This window comes from Ailuropoda melanoleuca, chromosome 15 (genome assembly GCF_002007445.2).
Source record: "Ailuropoda melanoleuca isolate Jingjing chromosome 15, ASM200744v2, whole genome shotgun sequence".
Lineage (NCBI taxonomy): Eukaryota > Metazoa > Chordata > Mammalia > Carnivora > Ursidae > Ailuropoda > Ailuropoda melanoleuca.
In genome coordinates, this window is record NC_048232.1 from 28692756 (window position 1) to 28717389 (window position 24634).

The 24634-nt window shown below is 36.4% G+C and overlaps 1 protein-coding gene across 5 annotated transcripts in view; it reads left to right on the forward strand.

Annotated features, from left to right (window-relative positions):
• The window catches only part of CCDC7 (coiled-coil domain containing 7), a 310496-nt gene that overhangs the window by 128999 nt on the left and 156863 nt on the right, over positions 1 to 24634 (forward strand). For 2 of the 5 annotated variants that reach the window (XM_034643982.1, XM_034643983.1), the window contains exon 16: positions 13098 to 13135. The exons of 2 other annotated variants lie outside the window; for them this stretch is intronic. In XM_034643982.1, the coding sequence (XP_034499873.1) occupies positions 13098 to 13135 (38 nt within the window). Of the gene's footprint in view, positions 1 to 1366; positions 1654 to 13097; positions 13136 to 24634 lie in introns of those variants that run through there. One more of the 5 variants, XM_034643985.1, reaches the window with a different exon arrangement.

Below are 24634 nucleotides of genomic sequence, written 5' to 3' on the forward strand. Positions count from 1 at the left end.
TACAAATTTATAATTTAGATATGTTTTGGTTTTGAATGATGATATAAATGCCTGAGATTTGTGAGCCAGATAAAATAGTTCATAGACTAAAGATATTTTGGTATAAAGTAACAAAATTAAATATAAATGCAAAACTATGGGGAAACATTTTCAAATTTATCTTTCTACTAAAGTACAATTGACACACAATGTTGTATTAGTTTCATGTGTACAACATAGTGGTTTGTTAAGTATGTATGTTATGCTTTGCTCACTGCAAGTGTAGCTATTATCTGTGCAGAGAAATTCTTGAAAAAATATATTTTTGATTGTGTTGTCCAGTGGATTCAGAAGCACTTTCTTGAACATTGACATTTATTAATCTGTGCCTTAGAAGAAAATAACAGTCTACACATAAGCAACTTTATTGACAAGTAATGGAAAGAGGTCAAGAAGTAAAGCAAAACTGCTGAGAATACAATTTTGATTGTCCTTGTTCTAGCAGTATAGATATTATCAGGTCCCTCATTTCTTTAATAGTATTTTATATTCTTTAGTGTCCTTCCTTCTTGTTTTCAGAATGAGAGTTTATGTGTATTAGAGATAGCATAGTAAAACTAGCAAATGGGAAATTAATAAAGTAAAATTAAAGGCCAATACTCTAGCTTTTTAAAGGGGAATATCATCACACAGCAATTTTATCCTTATTTTAATCTTTTTTTGTATATAATTTTTAAAGTTTTTATTTAAATTCCAGTTAGTTAACATGCAGTGTAATGTTAATTTCAGGTATACAATTTAGTGATTCAAGTCTTACATATAACAACTGGTTCTCATCACAACAAGTGCTCTCCTTAATCCCAACACTTATTTAACCCATTGTATGAAATTTTAATTGCAAATTATGTCAGTTTCTTCTTGGAAAGATAAAAAATGAAAGAAATTGTTCTTAATGAAAAAGAAATTATTAAGGTTATTAGGGTCTTTTTTGTTTTTTGCCCTGAATTGGATACAAAAGCAATTTTTTTAGAAACACAGGTTTCTGTGAACTGGCTTAAGACAAAAAAAAAGTGTGGCAACACAATTTAAAATGTGCTAGTCATTTTATATCCTCTATCATTATAAAATATGCTGGTGATTTTATATATATGTACTAGTCATTTACACAATAAGTAATAAGTAAGGTAGCTATCAGCACCCCCATTTTGAAGATGAAACTGGAGCCTAAAAAAATTAACTATGCAACATCATAGTAATGTTGAATTAGACTTCAAACCTAGGTCTTTTCTGGCTTCAAAATAAGGTCAGGATATCTTCTTTGCTTGTATGTGTGGCTGCATTTGAACCCTCACTTCGTTAATAGACTTAGTGTTTTTTTATTTCCCAGGATTTTCCCTCAAATCCAAAATAAATCCTGTCATATATGACAAGTTAAATAGAAAATGTTAGGTTAAAAATAAGACGAATTTGAAAGAGCAACTTCACTACCTGAGGCATTTTACCCGGTAACTTTATCACCTTCAACCTGGGCAAGTGATTTTTATTTTTAGTGGTTTTATAAATAGATTAACACATACCTCTCTTCTTAAATACTCAGTTTAACAATCCTTACTAAGCACCTACTATATACTAGCTTCTTTGCATGGATGGTGTATATAATATCATTTATTTGGATTGGCCTGCTCTGGTAATAATGAAACAGGATTCATTACTGAAGACTTTGTTGGAATAAAAGTTGTTCATATTCACTGTCTGCATGTTCTTATAGTAATTTTTCACTTAACTGTAATCTTTTTTCCCAACCACTATATTAAAACTATTTTTGCCAAGGTCACAACAAATCTGTTTGACCTTAGTCTGAAGGATGCTTTATAGTTTATTTATCTCATTTATTCTCTTAGCATTATTTGATCATGTTTGATCATTTCTTTCTTTTTCTTTTAAGATTTTGTTTATTTATTTGAGAGAATGAGAGCAAGAGAGAGAGAGCAGAAGCAGGGGGAGGGGCAGATGGAGAAGGAGAAGCAGACTCTTCTCTGAACAGGGAGCCTGATGAGGGGCTCGACCCCAGGACCCTGGGATCATGACCTGTGTAGAAGGCAGATGCTTAACTGACTGAGCCACCCAGGCACCCCCAACCATTTATTTATTTTATTTTATTTTTTTGTTTTTGTAAGATTTGTTTATTTATTTCTTTGACAGAGAGATCAAGCACAAGCAGGGAGAGTGGCAGGCAGAGGGAGAGGGAGAAGCAGGTTCTCCACTGAGCAGGGAGCCTGACATGGGGCTCGATCCCAGGACCCTGGGATCATGACCTGAGCCAAAGGAAGACGCTTAACCCACTGAGCCACCCAGGTGCCCCCTGACCATTTATTTCTTTTTAATGTAGTCTGCATTTTGTTTTAGAGACAGAATAATTATTTGGTTTTCTTTATATTTTTCTGGTACTGTGTTTTGGTCTCCTCTTGTGATGTCCATTCTTTAACTGTTGGTGTTTCTCTGAGATTTCCCTCCTGGATTCTCTTTTTATTCCACACAGTCTTTCTGAGCATGCTTATATACATTTATGGCTTAAAGTGCTCAATAAATCTTGTGTCTCTAACCCAGATATCACCTAATTTCCAGACCTATTATCTATCAGCCTTTTGAATTTACCTACTGGAATGGTCCACAACATCTAAAATTCATCATGTCCTAAAATAATTGCTTTCTTCTTAGACTGCTTCTTCTCCCAGTACTCACAATTTCCTGGCATTCTCATACACCTGATTGCTGAAACTAGGATCTTGGGAATCGTTTTTGTCTCTTCTGTTTTTTTCTCAATCCAATTATTAGCCATAAAATTTTGCCCATTTTTTTCCTGGTTTCACTGGCAATTCCCAGGATGCCACCAGGATTCTAATTGCTGTCGCTTTGTCCAGAATTTACTGTCTTTAGTCCAGTCTCCATGTTGATGTCTAGTCATCTTTCAAATTAAAATCTGTTTATGTTAACCTTCTTGCCTAAAATCTTTAATGGTTCCCATCATTCTTTGGTTGAAGTACGAATTCCTAATTTTGGGTTAAGGTTGTGCAGATCTGGTCCTTTCTTGAGATGCCAGCCTCATTTTTAATTAGCCTTTCTCCCCACCCATTCATTGCAAATGACTTCATAAGCACGAGTGCTCAGACACACATATAAATATATATTTATGCTTTAGCTACACTGAACTTCCTTAAGTTCAGGAAACACACTATGTTTTCTGTCACCTTCATGATTTTGCATAACTTGTTCTTTTTGCTTTCAACACTGTTTCTCCCTCCCTTGTTTCTTAAAATCATCTGGTTAAAAAATGAATGAAGAACAAAAAGTACTGTGTTATCTTTTGGTACATAATAAATTACTACAAAAGTTAGTGGCTTAGACAACAAACATGTATTATTCATAGTATCTGTGAGTCAGAAATCCAGAAAGAAGTCTTAGCTAGGTCATCTAGTTCATGGTCTCAAAAAGATGCAATCAAAAAATGTTATCAAAGGAAAATCAGAGCTGGGCAGTCAAGAGGTAAAAACAGATTTTATTCAAGCCCATTGCAATAGGAAAGAGACCTCAGTATAGAACAATGTTCAATTCCTAATGCACCAGTGGGAAGTAGAAATTTATAGCCAAAGTGTAGGTTGGTGGTCAATGGACAATTACTAAGAGGAAACATTGTAGGTGTAAGGGAGATTCTGGCTGAACTGACCTAATAGGATCTTTGCCGAAGAAAGGCAAGAGTGATCGGCTATAGGGACACCTGAATGCCTCAGCTGATTAAGCAACTGCCTTTGGCACAGGTTGTGATCCCAGGGTCCCTGCTCAGTGGGGAGCCTACTTCTCCCTCTCCCACCCCCCTGCTTGTGTGCTCTCTCTCTCTCTCTCTGTCAAATAAAATTTTTTTAAAAAAGCGAGTCATCAGCTATCACCTACAGGATAGTGAAAGATGAGGAATCTGATTATTGAGGGAGATCAATTATAGAGAATGGGCACTGTTAAATTGACTTATCAGGGTTCTTACTAAAATGGGATTTTAAAAGGATGTGCACAGATGGGCCTAGGAGAAGTTTCAAGAACCTAAAATTTTGGTCAAGCAAAGAATCATTATCAGCTCCCTCTCATGTTCAAGGAAAGAAGTGATGTTCTTTCTTTTGAACAAATAAGTCCATTTTTTGGTCACTTGTTCATTACGGACTAGCTGAATCATCTTTTGGGACTTGTTGGTGTGAGAAGTCAGACATTTAATGACATAAGTTTCTGTGAAAGTAAAAACAAAGGTTAATAGTTAAAAACTAAGTTTCTGAATCTAGAGGGAAGCCAGTCAAGATTTCTAGATATTGGGCTTTAGATGATGGAGTGAGGACAGCGATCCAGTCCTGAATGGATTTCTTGGTGTGATTTGAGTACCTGTGGTGATGGGTATTTCATTGAACTTTCTAAGAGGCCCACACATCAGCAGGCATGATGGCAGCCCATTCATGATCTGTCATGAATCTGTCAAGGTGATTTTCTTGAAATTTTTATCAAGTCTTCCAACTTCAGCTTGGAGAGATTCAGGAAAAGGGCAGTTCTTGTTCTCAGTGATTTCAAGTCAAAAGGCAGAAAAATTAGAAAAACTAATTTGGAAAGTTGTCACTAGATACTAGAAGAAACTATAGTTCAGGATTTTGTCCAGTTCATAGTGGATAATAAAAACTTTAAAGACAATGAATAGGACTAGAATTAAACACCCACAAGGGTATGTTTTTCATTTAAACATAATTTATCTATGATCCCCCCCTGTTCTAGCAAAGATAAAGTAAGACAAATTCATTTGCAAAATAAATCTAGTCTTATTAAAATCGACCTGATTATTTATACGAGTGCAGCAAGAACAGTGACTGACTACACAGGTCTTGCATTTGCTTTGCTGGAATTTTTCATAAGGAATTTGAGGTTGGACTTTTAGAAACCTCTTGAGGCTAGGAAGCCAAGCCAAGGATTCTCAATCAGGCTTCACAGGCAATATCTATAGACTTGGATGAATTTCTCTATTCTAGAGGTCTCCAAGATATTCTGAGTTTCCTGAGCCTGCCAGGAAGTGACTTTCTTTGCTCATCTGTGTGGTCAGAAACCATATAAGCAAGATACTGGGCATGTCTTTGAAGGAGGGCTTTATTGGCTCCATCAAATCAGCCTTAGTTCCTTAGAGCTGCCTGGCTATAACTGATTTTATACATCATTCTCAAATGTGACCTTCCAGTCAAAGTCTTGGTAATATAACCAGTTTCCAGTGTGTTCTGTTTCAAGGAGAACGGATTCCTATTTTATTTATGCAAATAACTATATTGCCATGGAAATAAGAATGCTAAGAGTTTCCAAATTAAGAGGGATCAGATAGAAAAAGTAATTGTTTTATCTTTGTTCACAAAGTATACTTTACCTAATTGCTGCAAGTTATAGATAGGTTAAGATAATAGAGGAGAATATTTCCTTAAATCTGGGAAAAAAACATTCAGGAAGCAGCTATGTTTCAAAGGGTCATTGAAAAAATTAATCATCCTCATCAGTTTATTCAGTTCTACCTAATCAATTCAATTTTTGTTCTACTTGATCTTGTGTTAGCAGTTTTATGAATCTATTAGCTTCTTTATTAGTTCTTGAAATCTTATCAGTCCAGTGGCATGGTCTCAAAGCTATTCAAGTGGTTCCATCATGGTGCATTCTCACCAGTAGCTGATTATAAATACTTTCAGAAAAAGAATCAAAGTAAAACAATAACTATCTGTGAGTGATAAGTGACAAAATGGTCAAGATAAAAATCTGATGAGAATTAATTACAATGGAATTGACAAGGAAATTTTGTTATTTCTATGACATAGAACATTTTAACATAATAAGCAGACGATGAAGGTACCCAAGAACTTCAAACAATTTCTGGAATACTTATATTAGTAACATATATCCATACACACATAACCTATGAAGGTGTATCCTCACTAATTTGACAATACTTTCCACATGATTTAGCATACCACATAAACATAATTAAACTTTTCTCTTTTATAAGGTAAAAGACAAATCCTTTGAGATTTTCCAGGGACCCTCTGGGAAATTTCAAAGATAGTTTGAGGTCAAAAGACTTCATTTAGCATTTGATTTGGGGATGTTGTTGAACATTAAAAAGCCTGAATACCTGACAAAATAGGATCACAGGTCGTTTAGTTATTTAACAAATGTAACAATATAAGATTTCAAAGATTAACATAGAAGGTTACATTAATGTTAAAAAAAAAACCTTAGCTTTCTAATATTGAGATTTGGTTTTCTTAAGTAATTGAATACTTGATAAAGACAATATGACGTACAGGAAATTATTTTGCTACGATACAGAATCATTGTTTTCTAGACAGATTACTGAAGAGATAAAGAAAAAACTTTCATAATCTCTTATCAAGAGAATATCAACTGTCCAAGAAAACTGTCCTTTCAACAGGGGCAAAGTAGAATCCTAGGTTTGTACCAATGTACTTTTGATATTAATGCTCACTAAAAAAACTTAAAAATAAATCCATTCCAATTCTTATCTAGCTTGACCACACATAAATTTCCCTTTCCAAGATTCCTTTTGCACCACTTTTTCTTTTAAAAATCCATTCAACTTTTGTATTACTCTTTTCTGTTTTCCTCTGGAACAACTAGCTATCCTAATTTAGGAAAAAATTATTCTATTTTTTCCTCAACAGAAAATGTCCTTCATACCTTTCCTTATTAAAAAAAAAAAAACACCACACGTTGTTTTCCTTACATATAGACTCTTTTTTTCCTCTATCTTTACCATTCCTGTTAGCTTCATTTACATACATTAATTAGGATTTTAAACCATTAGAGGCCTTTTTTTTTTAAACATACTAGGAAGTAAACAATTGTGAACTGTCAGCCACATACTATCATTCCCTAGCAAATTTATGAGCACATCATTTCACAATTTTCTAGAGAAAAATATCTTTTTTATAGTGCCAGTTATCATGTTTATTAAAAGATCAAAATATATGTAGATTCTCTATACTGTATAAAAACAAGATGCCAAAAGTTGATAAATTTGTGTTCAGCAATTAATGTTTCAATCTTTTATCTTATTTGGAAATGATCTAGCTCATCAATGACTATTCATTATTTAACTTAGTATAGCTTTTTAAAGTTTCAGGTTATCAAAAATATTTTTTAAACTTTTTAAGGAGACATATTATGAAATATAATTGTTGAAAAGTTCACTTATAAACTTCTTTCCACTGACATCTATTTAATTATTCTTAACTCTTATGCTTGAATTGCTCATGAAAGTTATATGAGAAATTAAAGCTAGTCCTCGTTTTGCTATTTTTCTTGTTAACAAATCAGGTATCAAATATATCACAGAAGCAAAGGATCTAGAAAGTTAAACATATGGTTCATCCCTCTTTTTTTTTTAAACTGTTGTGCCTGGCATGTATGAAGCAATCCTTTTTTTAAAATTTAAATTCAATTTACTTGACATATAGTGTATTATTAGTTTCAAGGGTAGAATTTAGGGATTCATCAATTGCATATGACACCCAGCGCTCATTACATCAAGTGCCCTTCTTAATGTTCATCACCCAACTTCCCCATCCCCCCACACATCTCCCCTCTAGCAACCCTCAGTTTGTTCCTTAGAGTTAAGAGTCTCTTATGGTTTGCCTTCCTCTGTTTTTATCTTATATTATTTTTCCTTCCCTTCCCCTCTGTTCTGTTTTGTTTCTTAAATTCCACATATGAGTGAACTCATATGGTATTTGTCTTTCTCTGACTGACTTATTTCACTTCACCTAATATCCTCTAGTTCCATCCACATCATTGCAAATGGCAAGATTTCGTTCTTTTTGATGGCTGAATAATATGTCATTATAGATATATATATAAATATAAATATATATATATATATACACACACACACACGTAGACACACACAGACATACACACACACACACACACTTACCACATCATCTTTATCCATTCATCTGTCAATGGACATCTGGGCTCTTTCTGTAGTTTGGTTTTTATGGACATTGCTGCTATAGACCTTTGGATGCATGTGCTTCTTTGGATCCGTATGTTTGAATCCTTTGGATAAATATCTAGTAGTGTAACTGCTGGGTAGTTCTATTTTTAACTTTTTGAGGAAACTCCATGCTGTTTTCCAGAGTGGCTGCATGAGTTTATGTTCCTACCAAAAGTGTAAGAGGATTCCCCTTTCTCCACATCCTCACCAACGTCTGATTGTTTCTTGAGTTGTTCACTTTAGCCATTTTGACTGGTGTGAGGTGGTATTTCATTGTGGTTTTGATTTGTATTTCCCTGATGCTTAGTGATTGAACATTTTTTCATGTGCCTGTTAACCATTTGTGTTTCTTCTTTGGAGAAATGTCTGTTCATGTGTTCTGCCCATTTCTTGACTGGATTATTTGTTTTTTTGGGTATTGAGTTTGATAAGTTCTTTATAGATTTTGGATACTAGCCCTTTATCTGATATGCCATTTGTGAATATTTCCTCCCATTCCATAGATTGCACTTTTAGTTTTGTTGATTGTTTCCTTCTCTGCATAGAGTCTTGTCATCCTGATGAAGTCCCAACAGTTCATTTTTCCTTTTGTTTCCCTTGCCTTTGGAGATGTATCTTGCAAGACGTTGTTGTGGCTGAGATCAGAAAGGTTGCTACCTGTGTTCTCCTCTAGGATTTTGATGGTTTCCTCTCTCACATTTAGGTCTTTCATCCATTTTGAATTTATTTTTGAGTATCGTGTAAGAAAATGGTCTGGTTTCATTCTTCTGCATGTGGCTGTCCAATTTTCCCAGCACCATTTATTAAAGAGACTGTCTTTTTTCCATTGGATATTCTTTTCTGCTTTGTCAAAGATTAGTTGACCATAGAGGTAAGGGCCCATTTCTGGGTTTCCTATTCTGTTCCATTGATCTATGTGTCTGTTTTTTGTGCCAGTGCCATACTGTCTTGATGATTACAGCTTTGTAGTATAGCTTGAAGTGTGGCATTATGATCCCACCAGCTTTGGTTTTCTTTTTCAACATTCCTCTGGCTGTTCAGGGTCTTTTCTGGTTTCATACAGATTTTAGGATTGTTTGTTCCAGCTCTGTGAAAAATGCTGGTGGCATTTTGATAAGGAGTACATTGAATGTATAGATTGCTTTGGGTAGCATAGACATTTCAGCAATATTTGTTCTTCTAACCCACAAGCATGGAATGTTTTTCCATTTCTTTGTGTCTTGATCAATTTCTTTTATGAGTGTTCTATAGTTTCAGAATGCAGATCTTTTATCTGACTGGTTAGGTTTATTCCTAGGTATCTTATAGTTTGGGTGAATTGTAAATGGGATTGATTCCTTGATTTCTCTTTCTGCTGCTTCATTATTAGTGTACAGAAATGCAACAGACTTCTGTGCATTGATTTTATATCCTGTGACTTTGAAGCAATCCATTTTTATTGTACCTTTTGTTCTTAGGTTGGATTTATAGTTTATAATTATAAACATTTAGCTATAACATAAGCTTGTTTGACTAGTGAACTTACGTAGAAAAAATTGCATGTCTGCATGTATTAAAGCTGACATCTCTGAATATATGCCTGCTTTTATTTTAACAATGATTTTAAAACTGGCTTTATTTACCAATTTATATTTCAGATCATATGAATCTAAAAAGCCCCCACCAAAACATTTGTGTTAGTTTCTGTATTTTTGGAAGTTGTCTTAGAAATACTTAATTTATAATGACACTCATTCATCTCTAAGCCAATTTGAATAGAACTCCTTTAAGAGATTTTATCGAGTAATTTGGTGATGTCATTTGGAGGAAAAAATAACACACATATATAATACTCACACATATAAACAAACAAAGAGATGCAAAAAGAGATCTTAATGCTTTCATTAAAAAATGTTAGCCTTGAATCAGTAAAACATTGTAATACAAACTCAGCTGGTCTATATGGAAGAGTTAGCTTTCATCTTTTTTCCACTTTATATTTTTATTCTAATTGTGTTTCTGGCAACTGGGACAAGCTAAGCTTACATGTTTGTCAAAATTTGTGGAGAAGACTTTTTTTGCCTTGATATGTAATCTTAGGGACGTGTGGACTAAGTTTTAGGTGAGTGACTGAGAAGATGTCTCGTGGCTTTCTGGCTTATCAAGTGGGCAAAACACTAATTTTGTTTTCAAATAGTGTCTTTCTTTTCATCCTGAAATGGTTGCTTTTGGGGGTCTGAGTCTCTTGAGATCTCTTCATAGGGGGTATGGGAGTTTAAAATTTAAGTGACTATAGGGAACCGAGGGGCTCAAGTGGGAAAGAGAAAGTCTGGCAGGGTAGGCAGAAAGATGAGGGAGGTTGGTGGTTAAAGAGGGACATACCAAAAGATTCAAGAGAACCTTAGTGAAGATTGACGATGATAAAAAGAGGAAGGAGAAGTATTAGTGATAGAAAGGGAGATGTTTCAAAGGTTTTTAGTCAACTGAGAAGCTCCCATGTTCTTAACTAATGGTACCTTTATACTTAAACAGAAAACTTAGGACTCAAACATAGCTTCTGTTCCTTACAGATTAGCCCCTTACAAATACAGAAGCCTGGAAATTGAATCCAGCCTCCATTTATCTGAGACCCTAACCAGATTCTGGAGTATACTCAGAATCTTAAGAATCAAAATCTGTTCCTACTAACTTCAGTGGACATTTGCATGGAACAAGAGTTGGACTCACACCAGTGGATCCTCAATCAGTCAGGAGTGAAAACAAAGGCTTCAGAAATACACAAAAATTGAGGTCCTGGGCGAGTGTTCTGGAGTCCAGTGATGAATCTGATCCTATCTGAGTCACAGCACTATAACTGTCAAAGAAAAACAAGAGCTGGGCAGTAGCTAAAGTGATAAAATCAGATTTTCAATGTTGGTCTTGGCTACATTTGTCTCAAGACCTAATTGGAGGAGGATATACTTCCAGGCTCAGCATGTACTCATGTAACTATTGTTGGGCCTCAGGTATTTGCTGGATGTTACTTGGTGACATCAGTTCCTTGCCATGGAGGCCTTTCCATAAAGTTAGTTACAACACGGAAGCAGAAACAGGGAAAAAGAGAGGGAAAGCAGCAGGGAGGGAGGGGAAAGGTAGAATCTAATCTCAGAAGTGATATCCTATCACTTTTGCCATATCTTATTCATTACAAGTAGAAGTAGTCACCGAGGCCAGCCCAAACACAAGGGAGGGTAATACAACAGGCATGAATACCATGAAACAGGGATCACTGGGAGCCATTTTAGAGATTGCCTACAAGTAGATTGATATGAGGTCATGCAAACTCTTGAACTGAGTGGTAAGTTAAGCAGTTTGGTCTCCAGTTGTCAGAAATGGAAGAACTGCTTTGTATTGATCCTATAATTCACAAGGTCTTACCTATGTATTATAACTGTAAATATATTTCATTTCTTTTGCTGATATAGTTGTCTTAGGTATTACAATACCTTGCTTGGCTGTGGAGCTATGACATTGCTACTATCAAGAGACGGTTTTCTCAAATGAGGTTGCATGTTCCCAGTGCTCTTGGGCCTGGCTTCATAGGAAAGCCAGCTTATCACCCTGTGCTACTGGTGGTAGAAACTTAAAATTTAGAAGAAGTAGAAGAAAAATATTTAGAATTCCTACTACTGGACATTAGATTACATTACAGAAAAGGTCTGTTGTATGTGTATATTAATGACATATTTTAGAAGTAGTTCCTCTTTGTTTTTGCATCTGTTTTTAAAGTTGCTTTTTGGAATAGTAGTCTTTTTAAAATTAGAGATTAAGGTAAGGCCTATTATCATTTCTATGTGTCAGGAGCTGAACATTTTTTTTTTTTTTATAAAACTCTTACTTATAGGAGGATGATAATTCTTTATAAACATGTTAGAGTAAAATGAGATAATGTTTACCAAATACTTTTGTATATCATGAAGCAGTATGTGAATGTTAGGTTTTATCATCATTTGGTTCTGTCTAGTTATCTACATCGTCCCTATGAAAATCCATGGTGGTATATTACTTAATATATAGGCTAACTCTTGTCACCTACAGGCCCAGAATATGTAATGACTCACATAGAAAATGATTTCCTCATGTAAATACTTCCAGGAAGTTCAGGGTCCATGTTTGTGTTAGGGAGTCCTGCTCTACAGGGTCATTCAGGTATCCTGGCATATGGAGGTTTTGCCATCTTACACTGGCTTCCTGGGCCACATTGGGCATAGACATCCAGCTACCAGAAAAGAAGATGGAAGACCAAACATGAGTCAGTTTTCATTGACCAGGTTGGAAGTGGTAAACACCATTTTCTCTCATAATTAATTTACCACATTTAACTGTAGGAGGGACTTAGAAATATAGACCAGTAATGTGCCTTAAGAAAATTAGTTTGGTGAACCTCAGAAGTCTTTGACACAGGTGAGTAAGGATAAAACTAGCTAATCTCTGTATAAAAGAAACTGAGTTAGGTAAAATTCAGGTCTGGGATAAAATCTAGAATCAACATTATGCTATAGGAAAACATGTTATCTTCCCAGGGGGTAAGTTAGTAATAAAATCACACTCTTGAGGTCATCGGTTTCTTATATTCTTGATCACGCACCTCAGTAAGTATATTTTGAGCATGTATTCTCAATATACTTTTACAACATTTTTAAATTAAAAAAATACTATCATGTTAGTATACTATGTGTTAGTACCACTATATTAGTATACTATTAGCATTTGAATTATAAATGCTTCAAAAAGAATATTAAAAAGATTAAGTAATTGTGTAATGGATATGTTTAAAATAATGTTTATTTATGATAAATATAAAGCCCTCTTTGCACTCATTTAGAAATATAATTTTGGTAGTAGTTCATCTTCTGCAATGTTTCTTCCAATGCCAGGTATGATCACTTCTTAGCTTTTTGACACCTTAATCTTCCAAAATTTTCATATTAAAAAACCTCCTTTGAATGATATTTTTCTAAATAATTTAGCGTAAACATTTGGTGTGTATGTTTAGTGTATTTAAATTTAGTATTCTTTATCACAGATCTCAAGTGTCCCAAATGGAAGCTCAATTGACAAAAGGTAAAAAATTTAAAAATATTCGTTTTCTAATCTTCATTAGTTTATATACCTAAATGGCAAAATAGCCATTCTAAATTCATTATCATAAAACTCCTTGATTTATATCTTTGCTTACAATATTGTACTCTTCAAAACTAATTTTAAATAGAAAATGTTTAAAACTTTAGATGTTGTCAAAGATCAGCAGTTTTGGATGCTGTGAAAATCAAAACTTTTAAGTGAAAAATTTAAGGACTAGGTATGGTACAAAGCCACTTTCCCTCCCCCTCACCCCCAGCAACAATTAAATTTTCAGATAGTGAGAAACCGAACATGACCCATTTCTTATTAAAGATTTTATTTATTTATTTGAGAGAGAGAGCATGAGTGGGGGAAGTACAGAGGGAGAGGGAGAAGCAGAATCCCCACTGAGCAGGGAGCCAGACTAGGGGAGGGAGGTTTGATCCCAGGACCCTGAGATCATGACATGAGCCCAGGGCAGATACTTAACAGACTGAGCCACTCAGGTGCCCCTGAATATGATCCTTTTTTAAAAATGGTTTTTGTGTGAAAACAATTTTTATTTATGCTCAGGAAAATACTCATGTGTGGGATTACTTACCTCATTGAGTCATGACCTCAATACATAAAATTCATTTTTTTTGCATTTCATTTTTGCTTAATCACTTTATGTATATGCATATGTATGCACATAAATAATTGAGTTGTTGATTTATACAATTAAATCTTACAGTTTCATTAGTGAGTGAGTCTGTTTGATTAACATGTTATGATTCACAAACCGGTCAAGAAACAGAAAGCCCGAACCAGATAGATTAGTGGAACAGTAAATTCTGTCAGTAAGAGTTAGGTTTCTCTTCAATGAGAATAAACTGTGACAGTGTTTCCTTTCAGTCATTCATTTGAATTATTAAGAATTCAGATTCAATTTACATGAGGCACTTATTCTTTAATTATACAGATCTTAATATATAAAATTTTAGCTTCGATTGCCATGCAGAAAAGAGGAAAGCGTGATCTAAAAATGTGCATTTCTCTGCTTCATTACTATTTTTAATATTTCTAGATTACAGACCCAGATGAATGAGCAAGAATTAAGTAATAAATATTATGACTAAGGGCTAGAAGTTTTGAAAAGGTCCATTTTAATGTCTGTAGTGATTATATTTTTTAAAGTATGTTTTTAATATCTCAAGAGAAGATAGACATTTGTTGCTTTGCAAACTAATTATGGGTAGAGTTCTTGTCATTTATTACTTCACATAATTATATTTGGTCAGTATTATGAATGTATTAGAAGGTATAAGAAAAAGTATTAATAATTATCTTCAACTTTAATTGGAACTTAACCAGATTTTGAACTGTAGAAATAGAAACAAAGCATGATACTCATACTCATGTTAAGATTATGGTAGAGCATGGCACATTACTATAGTTCTTCTATGGAAACATCATGAAGTAATAGGCTTTGAAAATGCTGGAAAGCTAATAATTTGTCACCATGAAGAACATGAATAACTTTTTTTTAAAAGATTTTATTTATTTATTCGACAGAGATAGAGACAGCCAGTGAGAGAGGGAACACAAGCAGGGGGAGTGGGAGAGGAAGAAGCAGGCTCACAACGGAGGAGCCTGATGTGGGGCTCGATCCCATAACGCCGGGATCACGCCCTGAGCCGAAGGCAGACGCTTAACCGCAGTGCCATCCAGGCGCCCCAAAGTAATAACTTTTCATATAAGTTGTTTTAATATTGGACATTTAGTTGCTGCTGCTGAATTTGATAGACTATATTTGGTGACTCTCAGGAACTAGAAATATTTGCTTAAAAAGTATTTTATTTTATTTTATTTTTTTAAAGATTTTATTTATTTATTTGACAGAGATAGAGACAGCCAGCGAGAGAGGGAACACAAGCAGGGGGAGTGGGAGAGGAAGAAGCAGGCTCATAGCAGAGGAGCCTGATGTGGGGCTCGATCCCATAACGCCAGGATCACGCCCTGAGCCGAAGGCAGACGCTTAACCGCTGTGCCACCCAGGCGCCCCAACAAAAGTATTTTAAAGAGAATTTCTAGTATCTATTGAAGACATAGCAAGGCAGTCTCAGTTACTTTCTCTGAGCTTTGGAAAAATCTTGAAGATGGGTTATGATAGTGTTTCTGTAAGTTACTACCCCTGCCAGCCCCCATTCTACTTGGCTGATAAGTCACAGTTAATAAGAGTAATAATGGGAAGTGGAAGAATGGAAGAAGTGTTGGATGGGGAATAATGGACTAAGGATGATAGGGAATATAGGACATTAAGACCAGAAAAAGTTCATAGAATGAATATAAAAAAAATTCCTCTTAAATGGCTTTTCCCCCCATTAGTGTTAATTCATGTAATGTTCTCTCACTTCAGAAGGATGATTATTTCAATTCAGTTTAGTTCAAATGAGGAAATATGGATTGAACGTCCATGCTGTGCAAGACACTGTGCTAGATATTGTGAGGAATATAAAGATGACAGCTGTAACATCCTTGCCTTCAGTGCATTACATGTTCTAGTAGGCAGACAAGACATGTGCAAAAATAAGTGCAGTATAATGCAGAAGATGCATTCTATAAAAGGTTACCAAGAGGTTATATCAAAAAGGAGGAAGAGTTGTTTTTGGCTAGATTGAGTGTAACAGCATTTAACTTAAGAAAGACGGGCTGGATTTTAACAGGGAAATATGAGGAACAGGTGTTACAGGTGGAGTTGAAAAAAAAAAAACACAAGGTGTTTAGAATCTACACAATGTGCTGGGGAAAGGCAAGTAATTTATTTTAGTTTAAACTAAGGAAAAGATGGGAGATATGAGATGAAATAGGTTGCTTTAGCTGGTTAGATTTTATAGAATTTCCCTTGATAGTTGTAGGTTGAATGTTGCAAAATATAATAAAAAATCAAACTATTAAGCACATGGCACAATATTATTCATCAAACTTCATTTGGGTTACTTCTTAGATCCTAATAGAATAGAATAGAATAGAATTTCTGAAATACTTTGGAAAGTCTCCCAAACCTTCAGAGAGTGGATGGGAGCAAAGTAAGGAGATCCCACCTGAACAAACACATGGTATTGATTACAATAAAGTACATTTTTTTTTTTGCGCTTTACAACATTTAGCGATTTGTTTTGGTTAGGGAATGAGTTAGTGGCAAATAATTAATCAAACACAATAGATGTTAATAATTCAGTGTTTCACATCAAATGTGGTGTTAGCTTTTCTTAAATGTTTTATAGCATTGAAATTTACACTTTTTGGATATGAAAATGTAAACTGTTTCTTGGTGTTTTATTTTTAAGAGTTATATATCCAACCTACTTCTTTCTAAATCCTTTTTTTACAACTTTTCCCCCAACACTAAGCACAAAAACATATACAAAAGAGAAAGTGTATTAGTGTGCGTCCATTTTTTCCCATAGATTAGATGATTAGCTATTAAATTTATTCATTCCTTTATTCACTAAACTCAATCATTCAACAAATACTGTCACCTTCACATGCCATGTACTCTTTTGAACTTTGGGTTTTATGGATAAATAACACAAATAAGCTTTCTTCTCTTGTGATGTTTACATTATAATGGGAAGAAAAGCAAAAAACAATTGAAAATATATTAACAAGATAATTTTAGAGAGTAATAAATGAAGAGAATAAAACTCCCTTCCTGATAGGGAGTCACAGGGTGGCTAATTTAGATTGCTGGTCAAGGAAGATATTATGTATCAAGAAAAGAGATTAATTATTAAATAAAAAACATGTCACAATTTTTTTCCTCTTTCCAATTTTTATCAAGAAAAAACTACAGGGGCGCTTGGGTAGCGCAGTCGTTAAGCGTCTGCCTTCGGCTCAGGGCGTGATCCCAGTGTTCTGGGATCAAGCCCCGCATCAGGCTCCTCTGCTGGGGGCCTGCTTCTTCCTCTCCCACTCCCCCTGCTTGTGTTCCCTCTCTTGCTGGCTGTCTCTATGTCAAATAAATAAATAAAAATCTTTAAAAAAAAACTACAAATGGAGATTTACCTTTTTAAAAACCCTAAAGGAGACTTTATAATTTCCTTAATTAATGTTTGTGCAAGCAACATATTATTTGTGGCCCAAATTATAGACATTAGTTAGATTTTATAGAGGAAACCTTACAAACTAAGAAACAGTAAAGGGTACAATATCTCCTAAGCTGTTGTTTTTCTGCAGAAAAGTACATCAAATTCACCATGGAAAGTGCTCCTGACAGGGACTTGCTCCTTACATAACCCTACAAAATTATAGAGGAATTGGGAGGGGATAGAGAGCACCTAGTCAACCATGTTAACAGTGAGAGATTCCTGCTTGGGGCAATGGCCTTGTTAGAAAAAGGAAGCTCCTGCAGGAGTAGGCATTTTGTATGTTAACATAGCTGGTGTCAGTGAGAGCTGTTTTTCCATTCAACAGTCCTGGTGAGCCAGCTCTACCAAGCAACCAAAAGGGAGAATGGAGAGAACTACCAGGCCCATGCCATAACAGAGATTTGTTTGTCCTCTGTCTACTTCTTGGTCTTTGGGTCTCACTAATAGGTCTCTCCATTAGCTCTGGCTGACACCTGGTCCTAATCACAACAATTTGTACAGTATTGTCTGGGAGAAAGATGCCAGTAGGGTCCCCAGCTGAGGTAGGTGTGGGTGCAAAACCAGCATAAGTAAATAGATTCATCCATCATAAGCTTTACTTCCTGGACAGCCAAAGAAGGCTGTTTTGGAATATCTGTACAATATCTGCAGGAAGAGAGAAATTTATTCATTATCTCCCTTGATATCCCCCCTCCCACCATTTCCCAAGGTCAGACATGTTCACACCTGACAAACTGAGATCTGTTATTCCTTCTTGGAAATGAGCCAGCTTCTCACTTTTTGAAGCAATAAATTCATCAGGGATCCCAAAGTTACTATTTTCCCCTCAGAAGTCACCTGCAGGGCTAGAAGAGGATGTTTGCATAAGAATCTGGTGCAAAGACAATGTCCATCTTTTAAATAAGCAGTCTGCTTTGTCCATTCATACACTGAGATCAAAGTAGGGAGTAAAAAAAAAAAGGAATATAATATTTATCTTGAAATACTCTTTTCTTTCACTCTTTAGTTCCAAAGTACATTGGAGTTCAACCAGTACAGAGAGGCCCTTGCAGGGTATGGCAGCCTATAACTTGTGAACAACAAGGGAAAGCTGGGTTGACAAGCACCGTGGAGGTTGTTTTTTAAAGAGACTGGCTTAGATGGCAAGTAGAATAGGATTGATGGGCAACAGTAGCTTCTCTGTCTTTTAGATACTTTCCCTGTTAAACATCTAGTTCCTTCATGATGGGATAGACTGGAGATGGACCCAAGACCATAGTAGACATGAAGGTCATACATTCTTGATTAACTTTTTTAGATCAGATATTTTTCTTTAAGATTTAGCTCCTCCTTGTGGGCATGAACACATGAGAAATAAGGATTGAGTTTGTTATTAAGTTGCTCTACCTGGGGTGCCTGGGTGGCTCAGTTGGTTAAGCATCTGCCTACAGCTCAGGTCATGATCCCAGGGTCCTGGGATTGAGTCCAGCATCGGGCTCCCTGCTTAGCGGGGAGCCCGCTTCTCCCTCTCCCTCTGCCCCTATCCCGGCTTTTGCACGTGCACTCTCTCTCTTTCTCAAATAAATAAAATCTTAAAAAAAAAAGTTGCTCTATCTATTTCCTTGGGTAGGGGGTGTCTCAGAAAAGTATGTGTATTTAATAGTTTTGTCCTTTTACAAAAGGACAAAAAAGTGCTCTGTGGTTATGAACAATGCCTGAAATTCACCTAATTTTGAAGATCCCAATTCTATAGGATCTTAACAACTTACCATTATTCTGGTGGACAAATGCAGTACCTCAATAGATCTTATGACTTTTGAGAGAGACCGTTGGATCAGTGAATCATACTTTCTTGTCAGGTGGCAAATCTTGTAGGCAAGGGTCTTACTAAGTCAGTGGTTTGGTTAAAACAGCAGGGGAGTATCTCTGTGTCCAGCGAGTGTGCAGACATATTTTATTAATTTGGCCAAGGTCCTAAGGACCAGGATTGGCCCTTGGTTGGATGTGCTAAGTCAGTTCCCATTTCAGTAGAATTTTCCAGGGTTGTACCTTATGAGACTTTAGAGAAGATCCATCATGGGTTAGGAATGTTTGGAAAGTGAGAAAATCTGCCCCATTAGGGCCCAATAATAGGCCAAGAGCCTGTGATATTTAGCAGTGGGAAGAAATAATGGAATTCAAAGTCCCAGGAACTGACAAGTAATTTGAAGTATTATTAGCCAAAAGCTAATGTCAGCAAAAGTTAGCTTACATGTCATGTACCTGTAATTCCATGAGTCTAAAAAATATGGCAGATGTAAAGTTAAAACTTGTTTTTATGATGCCTGGAACTTTTCCATAGCTTCTTTTTTTTTTTTTTTTAATTTTATTTTATTGTATTGTGTTAATCACCATACAGTACATCCCCAGATTCCGATGTAAAGTTTGATGCTTCATTAGTTGCGTATAACACCCAGTGCACCATGCAGTACGTGCCCTCCCTACTACCCATCACCAGGCTATCCCCTTCCCCCACCCCCTCCCCTCTGAAGTCCTCAGTTTGCCTCTCACAGTCCATAGTCTCTCATGTTTCATTCCCCCTTCTGATTACCCCCCTTTTCTTTATCCCTTTCTTCCCCTACCGATCCTCCTAGTTCTTATGTTCCATAGATGAGAGAAATCATATGATAATTGTCTTTCTCTGCTTGACTTATTTCACTTAGCATTATCTCCTCCAGTGCCGTCCATGTTGCAGCAAATGTTGAGAATTCGTTCTTTCTGATAGCTGAGTAATATTCCATTGTATATATGGACCACAGCTTCTTAATCCAGTCATCTGTTGAAGGGCATCTCGGCTCCTTCCATGATTTGGCTATTGTGGACAATGCAGCTATGAACATTGGGGTGCATATGGCCCTTCTCTTTACTACGTCTGTATCTTTGGGGTAAACACCCAGTAGTGCAATGGCTGGGTCATAGGGTAGTTCAATTTTTAACTTTTTAAGGGACCTCCACACTGTTTTCCAGAGTGGCTGTACCAACTTGCATTCCCACCAACAATGTAGGAGGGATCCCCTTTCTCCACATCCTCTCCAACAATTGTTGTTTCTTGCCTTGTCTATCTTTGCCATTCTAACTGGCGTAAGGTGGTATCTCAGTGTGGTTTTGATTTGAATTTCCCTGATGGCTAATGATTTTGAACATTTTTTCATGTGTCTGTTAGCCATTTGTATGTCTTCATTGGAAAAGTGTCTGTTCATATCTTCTGCCCATTTTATGATTTGTTTATTTGTTTCTCGTGTATTGAGTTTGAGAAGTTCTTTGTAGATCTTGGATACCAGTCCTTTATCTGTGGTGTCCTTTGCAAATATATTCTCCCATTCCGTGGGCTGTCTCTTAGTTTTTTTGACTGTTTCCTTGGCTGTGCAGAAGCTCTTTATCCTGATAAAGTCCCATAAGTTCATTTTATCTTTTATTTCTCTTGCCTTTGGAGATGTGTCGTGAAAAAGGTTGCTCTGGCCGATGTCATAGAAGTTGTTGCCTATGTTCTCCTCTAGAATTTTGATGGATTCCTGTCTCACATTGAGGTCTTTCATCCATTTGGAGTTTATTTTTGTGTATGGTGTGAGAGAGTGGTCAAGTTTCATTCTTTTGCATGTAGCTGTCCAATTTTCCCAGCACCATTTATTGAAGAGACTGTCTTTTTTCCACCGGATGTTTTTTCCTGCTTTATCAAAGATTAGTTGCCCAAAGAGCCGAGGGTCCATTTCTGGGTTCTCTATTCTGTTCCATTGGTCGATGTGTCTGTTTTTGTGCCAGTACCATGCTGTCTTTGTGATCACAGCTTTGTAGTACAGCTCGAAATCCGGCATTGTGATGCCCCCAGCTTTGTTTTTCCTTTTCAACAGTTCCTTGGAGATTCGGGGCCTTTTCTGGTTCCATACAAATTTAAGGACTATTTGTTCCAGTTCTTTGAAAAATGTCCTCGGTATTTTGATCGGGATAGCATTGAAAGTGTAGATTGCTCTGGGTAGTATGGACATTTTAACTATGTTAATTCTTCCAATCCATGAGCATGGAATATTTTTCCATCTTTTTATGTCTTCCTCAATATCTTTCAAAAGTGATCTATAGTTTCTAGCATATAGGTCCTTTACGTCTCTGGTTAAGTTAATTCCAAGGTAACGCATGGTTTTTGGTGTTATTGTAAATGGGATGGATTCCCTAATTTCTCTTTCTTCAGTCTCGTTATTCGTGTATAGAAATGCAACTGATTTCTGGGCATTGATTTTGTATCCTGCCACCTTACTGAATTGTTCTATAACTTCTAATAGTTTGGGAGTGGATTCCTTTGGGTTTTCCATATAGAGTATCATGTCATCTGCAAAGAGAGACAGTTTGACTTCTTCTTTGCCGATTTGGATACCTTTGATCCCTTTTTGTCTTCTGATTGCTGTTGCAAGGACTTCTAGTACTATGTTGAATAATAGTGGCGAGAGTGGGCATCCTTGTCGTGTTCCTGATCTTAAGGGAAAGGCTTCCAGCTTTTCCCCATTGAGAATAATGCTTGCAGTAGGCTTTTCATAGATGGCTTTTATGAGATTGAGAAATGTACCCTCTATTCCTACACTCTGAAGGGTTTTAATCAGGAAAGGATGCTGTATTTTGTCAAATGCTTTTTCTGCATCAATTGAGAGGATCATATGGTTCTTGAGTCTTTTCTTGTTGATATGATGTATCACATTGATTGATTTGCGAGTGTTGAACCATGCTTGCATCCCAGGTATGAATCCCACTTGGTCATGATGGATAATCCTTTTAATGTACTGTTGGATTCTATTAGCAAGGATCTTGTTGAGGATTTTGGCATCCATATTCATTAGAGAAATCGGTCTGTAATTCTCCTTTTTGAGGGGGTCTTTGCCTGGTTTGGGGATCAAGGTAATATTAGCCTCATAGAATGAGTTTGGTAGCTTTCCTTCTGTTTCTATTTTTTGAAATAGCTTTAGGAGAATAGGTATTATTTCTTCTTTGAATGTTTGGTAGAATTCCCCAGGAAAACCGTCTGGGCCTGGAGTTTTATTATTTGGAAGGTTGTTTATCACTGACTCAATTTCTTCATAGTTAATTGGCCTATTTAAGAAATCTATTTCTTCCTGTTTCAGTCTTGGTAGTTTATAGGTTTCCAGGAAGGCCTCCATCTCTTCCAGATTGTTTAGTTTTTTGGCATATAGCTGTTGATAAAAGTTTCTAATAATCCTTGCAATTTCAATGGTGCTGGTCGTGACCTCTCCCTTTTCAGTCATAATTTTAATAATCTCAGTCCTTTCTCTTTGTTTTTGGACAAGTTTTGCCAGTGGTCTATCAATTTTATGGATTCTCTCAAAGAACCAGCTTCTAGTCCTGTTGATCTGCTCTACTGTGGTTCTGGTCTCTAATTCATTGATTTCTGCTCTAATCTTGGTCAACTCCTTCCTTGTCAGTGGGTTAGGCCTGTCCCTCTGTTGCTGTTCCAGTTTCTTGAGGTGAGAATATAGAAACTGCATTTTAGATTTTTCTATTCTTTTGAGTGAGGCTTGGATGGCTATGTATTTCCCCCTTAGGACTGCCTTTGCAGTATCCCATAGGTTTTGGACCGTTGTGTATTCATTCTCGTTGGTCTCCATAAATTGTTTAATTTGTTTTTTGATTTCCTGGTTTATCGAGTCATTCTTGAGCAGGATGGTTCTTAGCCTCCAAGTGTTTGAGTTTCTTCCAGGTTTTTCCTTGTGGTTGAGTTCCAATTTCAGAGCGTTGTGGTCTGAGAATATGCAGGGGATAATTTCAATCTTTTGGTATTGGCTGAGACCTGTTTTGTGTCCCAGAGCATGATCTATTCTTGAGAATGTTCCATGGGCATTTGAATAGAATGAGTATTCTTTGGTTCTGGGGTGTAGTGTTCTATATATATCTATGAGGTCCAACTCGTCGAGTATGGCATTCAAAGCCTTTGATTCTTTGCTTAGTTTTTGCCAGGGTGTTCTGTCTATTTCTGATAGTGGGGTGTTGAGGTCCCCTACTATTACTGTGTTCTTATCTATATGTCTCTTTATTTTGGTTAAGAGTTGGCTTGTGTATCTTGCTGCTCCCCTGTTGGGGGCATATATATTAATAATTGTCATATCCACTTGTTGAATACTTCCTTTAAGAATAATATAGTGCCCTTCTGTATCTCTCTCTATGGCCTCTAGTTTAAAATCCAGTCTATCTGATATGAGAATTGCTACTCCAGCTTTCTTTTGAGGTCCATTTGCGTGGAAGATGGTACTCCATCCCCTTACTCTAAGTCTGAATGCATCTTTGGGTTCAAAATGAGTCTCTTGTAGACAGCAAATGGATGGGTCATGTCTTTTTATCCAATCTGCAACCCTGTGGCGTTTTATGGGAGAGTTTAAGCCATTTAGATTGATAGAGATTATTGACAGATATGATTTTAATGATGCCATTTCTCTTTAAAGTCTTTGTATCGGTTGTGACTTGCTGCTCTGTATCACTCTTGGGGCCTTTTTACCTTTATAGAGCCCCCCTTAATATCTCCTGTAGGGCTGGTTTCGTGGTTACGAAATTGGTTAATGATTGGCGATTTTGGAACGTCTTTATTTCTCCATCAATTCTGAATGACAGCTTTGCTGGATAAAGGATCCTTGGCTGCATGTTTTTCTCTGAAAGAGCTTTAAAAATGCCCCCCCAAGCCTTTCTCTCATTCCAGGTCTCTGTAGACAGGTCTGACGTAATCCTGATACCTTTGCCTTGGTACGTGAGAAATTTCTTTGCCCTGGCCGCTTTCAATACTGTATCCTTGGATCTAATATTTGCGAATTGCACTATGACATGCCGTGGCGTAGGTTTGTCCTGGTTGAGCTTGGATGGGGTCCTCTCTGCCTCTTGGACACGAATGCTTGTTTCCCTTGCTAGATTAGGGAAGTTTTCAGCTACAATTTGTTCAAATATCTCTTCTAGACCTCTGTTTTTCTCCACCCCTTCAGGGATGCCGATGATTCTGACATTGGATCGTTTCATAGAGTCAGTAATCTCCCGTAATCTACATTCGTGGGCGTGGATTTTTTTAAGACCAGCTTCTATTTTCGTTTTTTCTTCTACTAACCCATCCTCCAATTCGCTAACGCGTTCCTCTGCCTCGGTGACCCTGGCCGTCAGAGCCTCTAGTTTTGACTGCATTTGGCTCATAGAATTTTTAATTTCTGTCAGATTCGCTCTCATTTCTGCCCTTAGGGATTCTATATTCTCAGCAACGCTTTCTCTGATGCTTTTTTCAAGTTTACTCATCATCTTGACCATTGTTGCTCTGAATTCCATTTCTGATAATTGGGATACATCCATATGTATTAATTCTGTGGCCGAGGCCAATTCT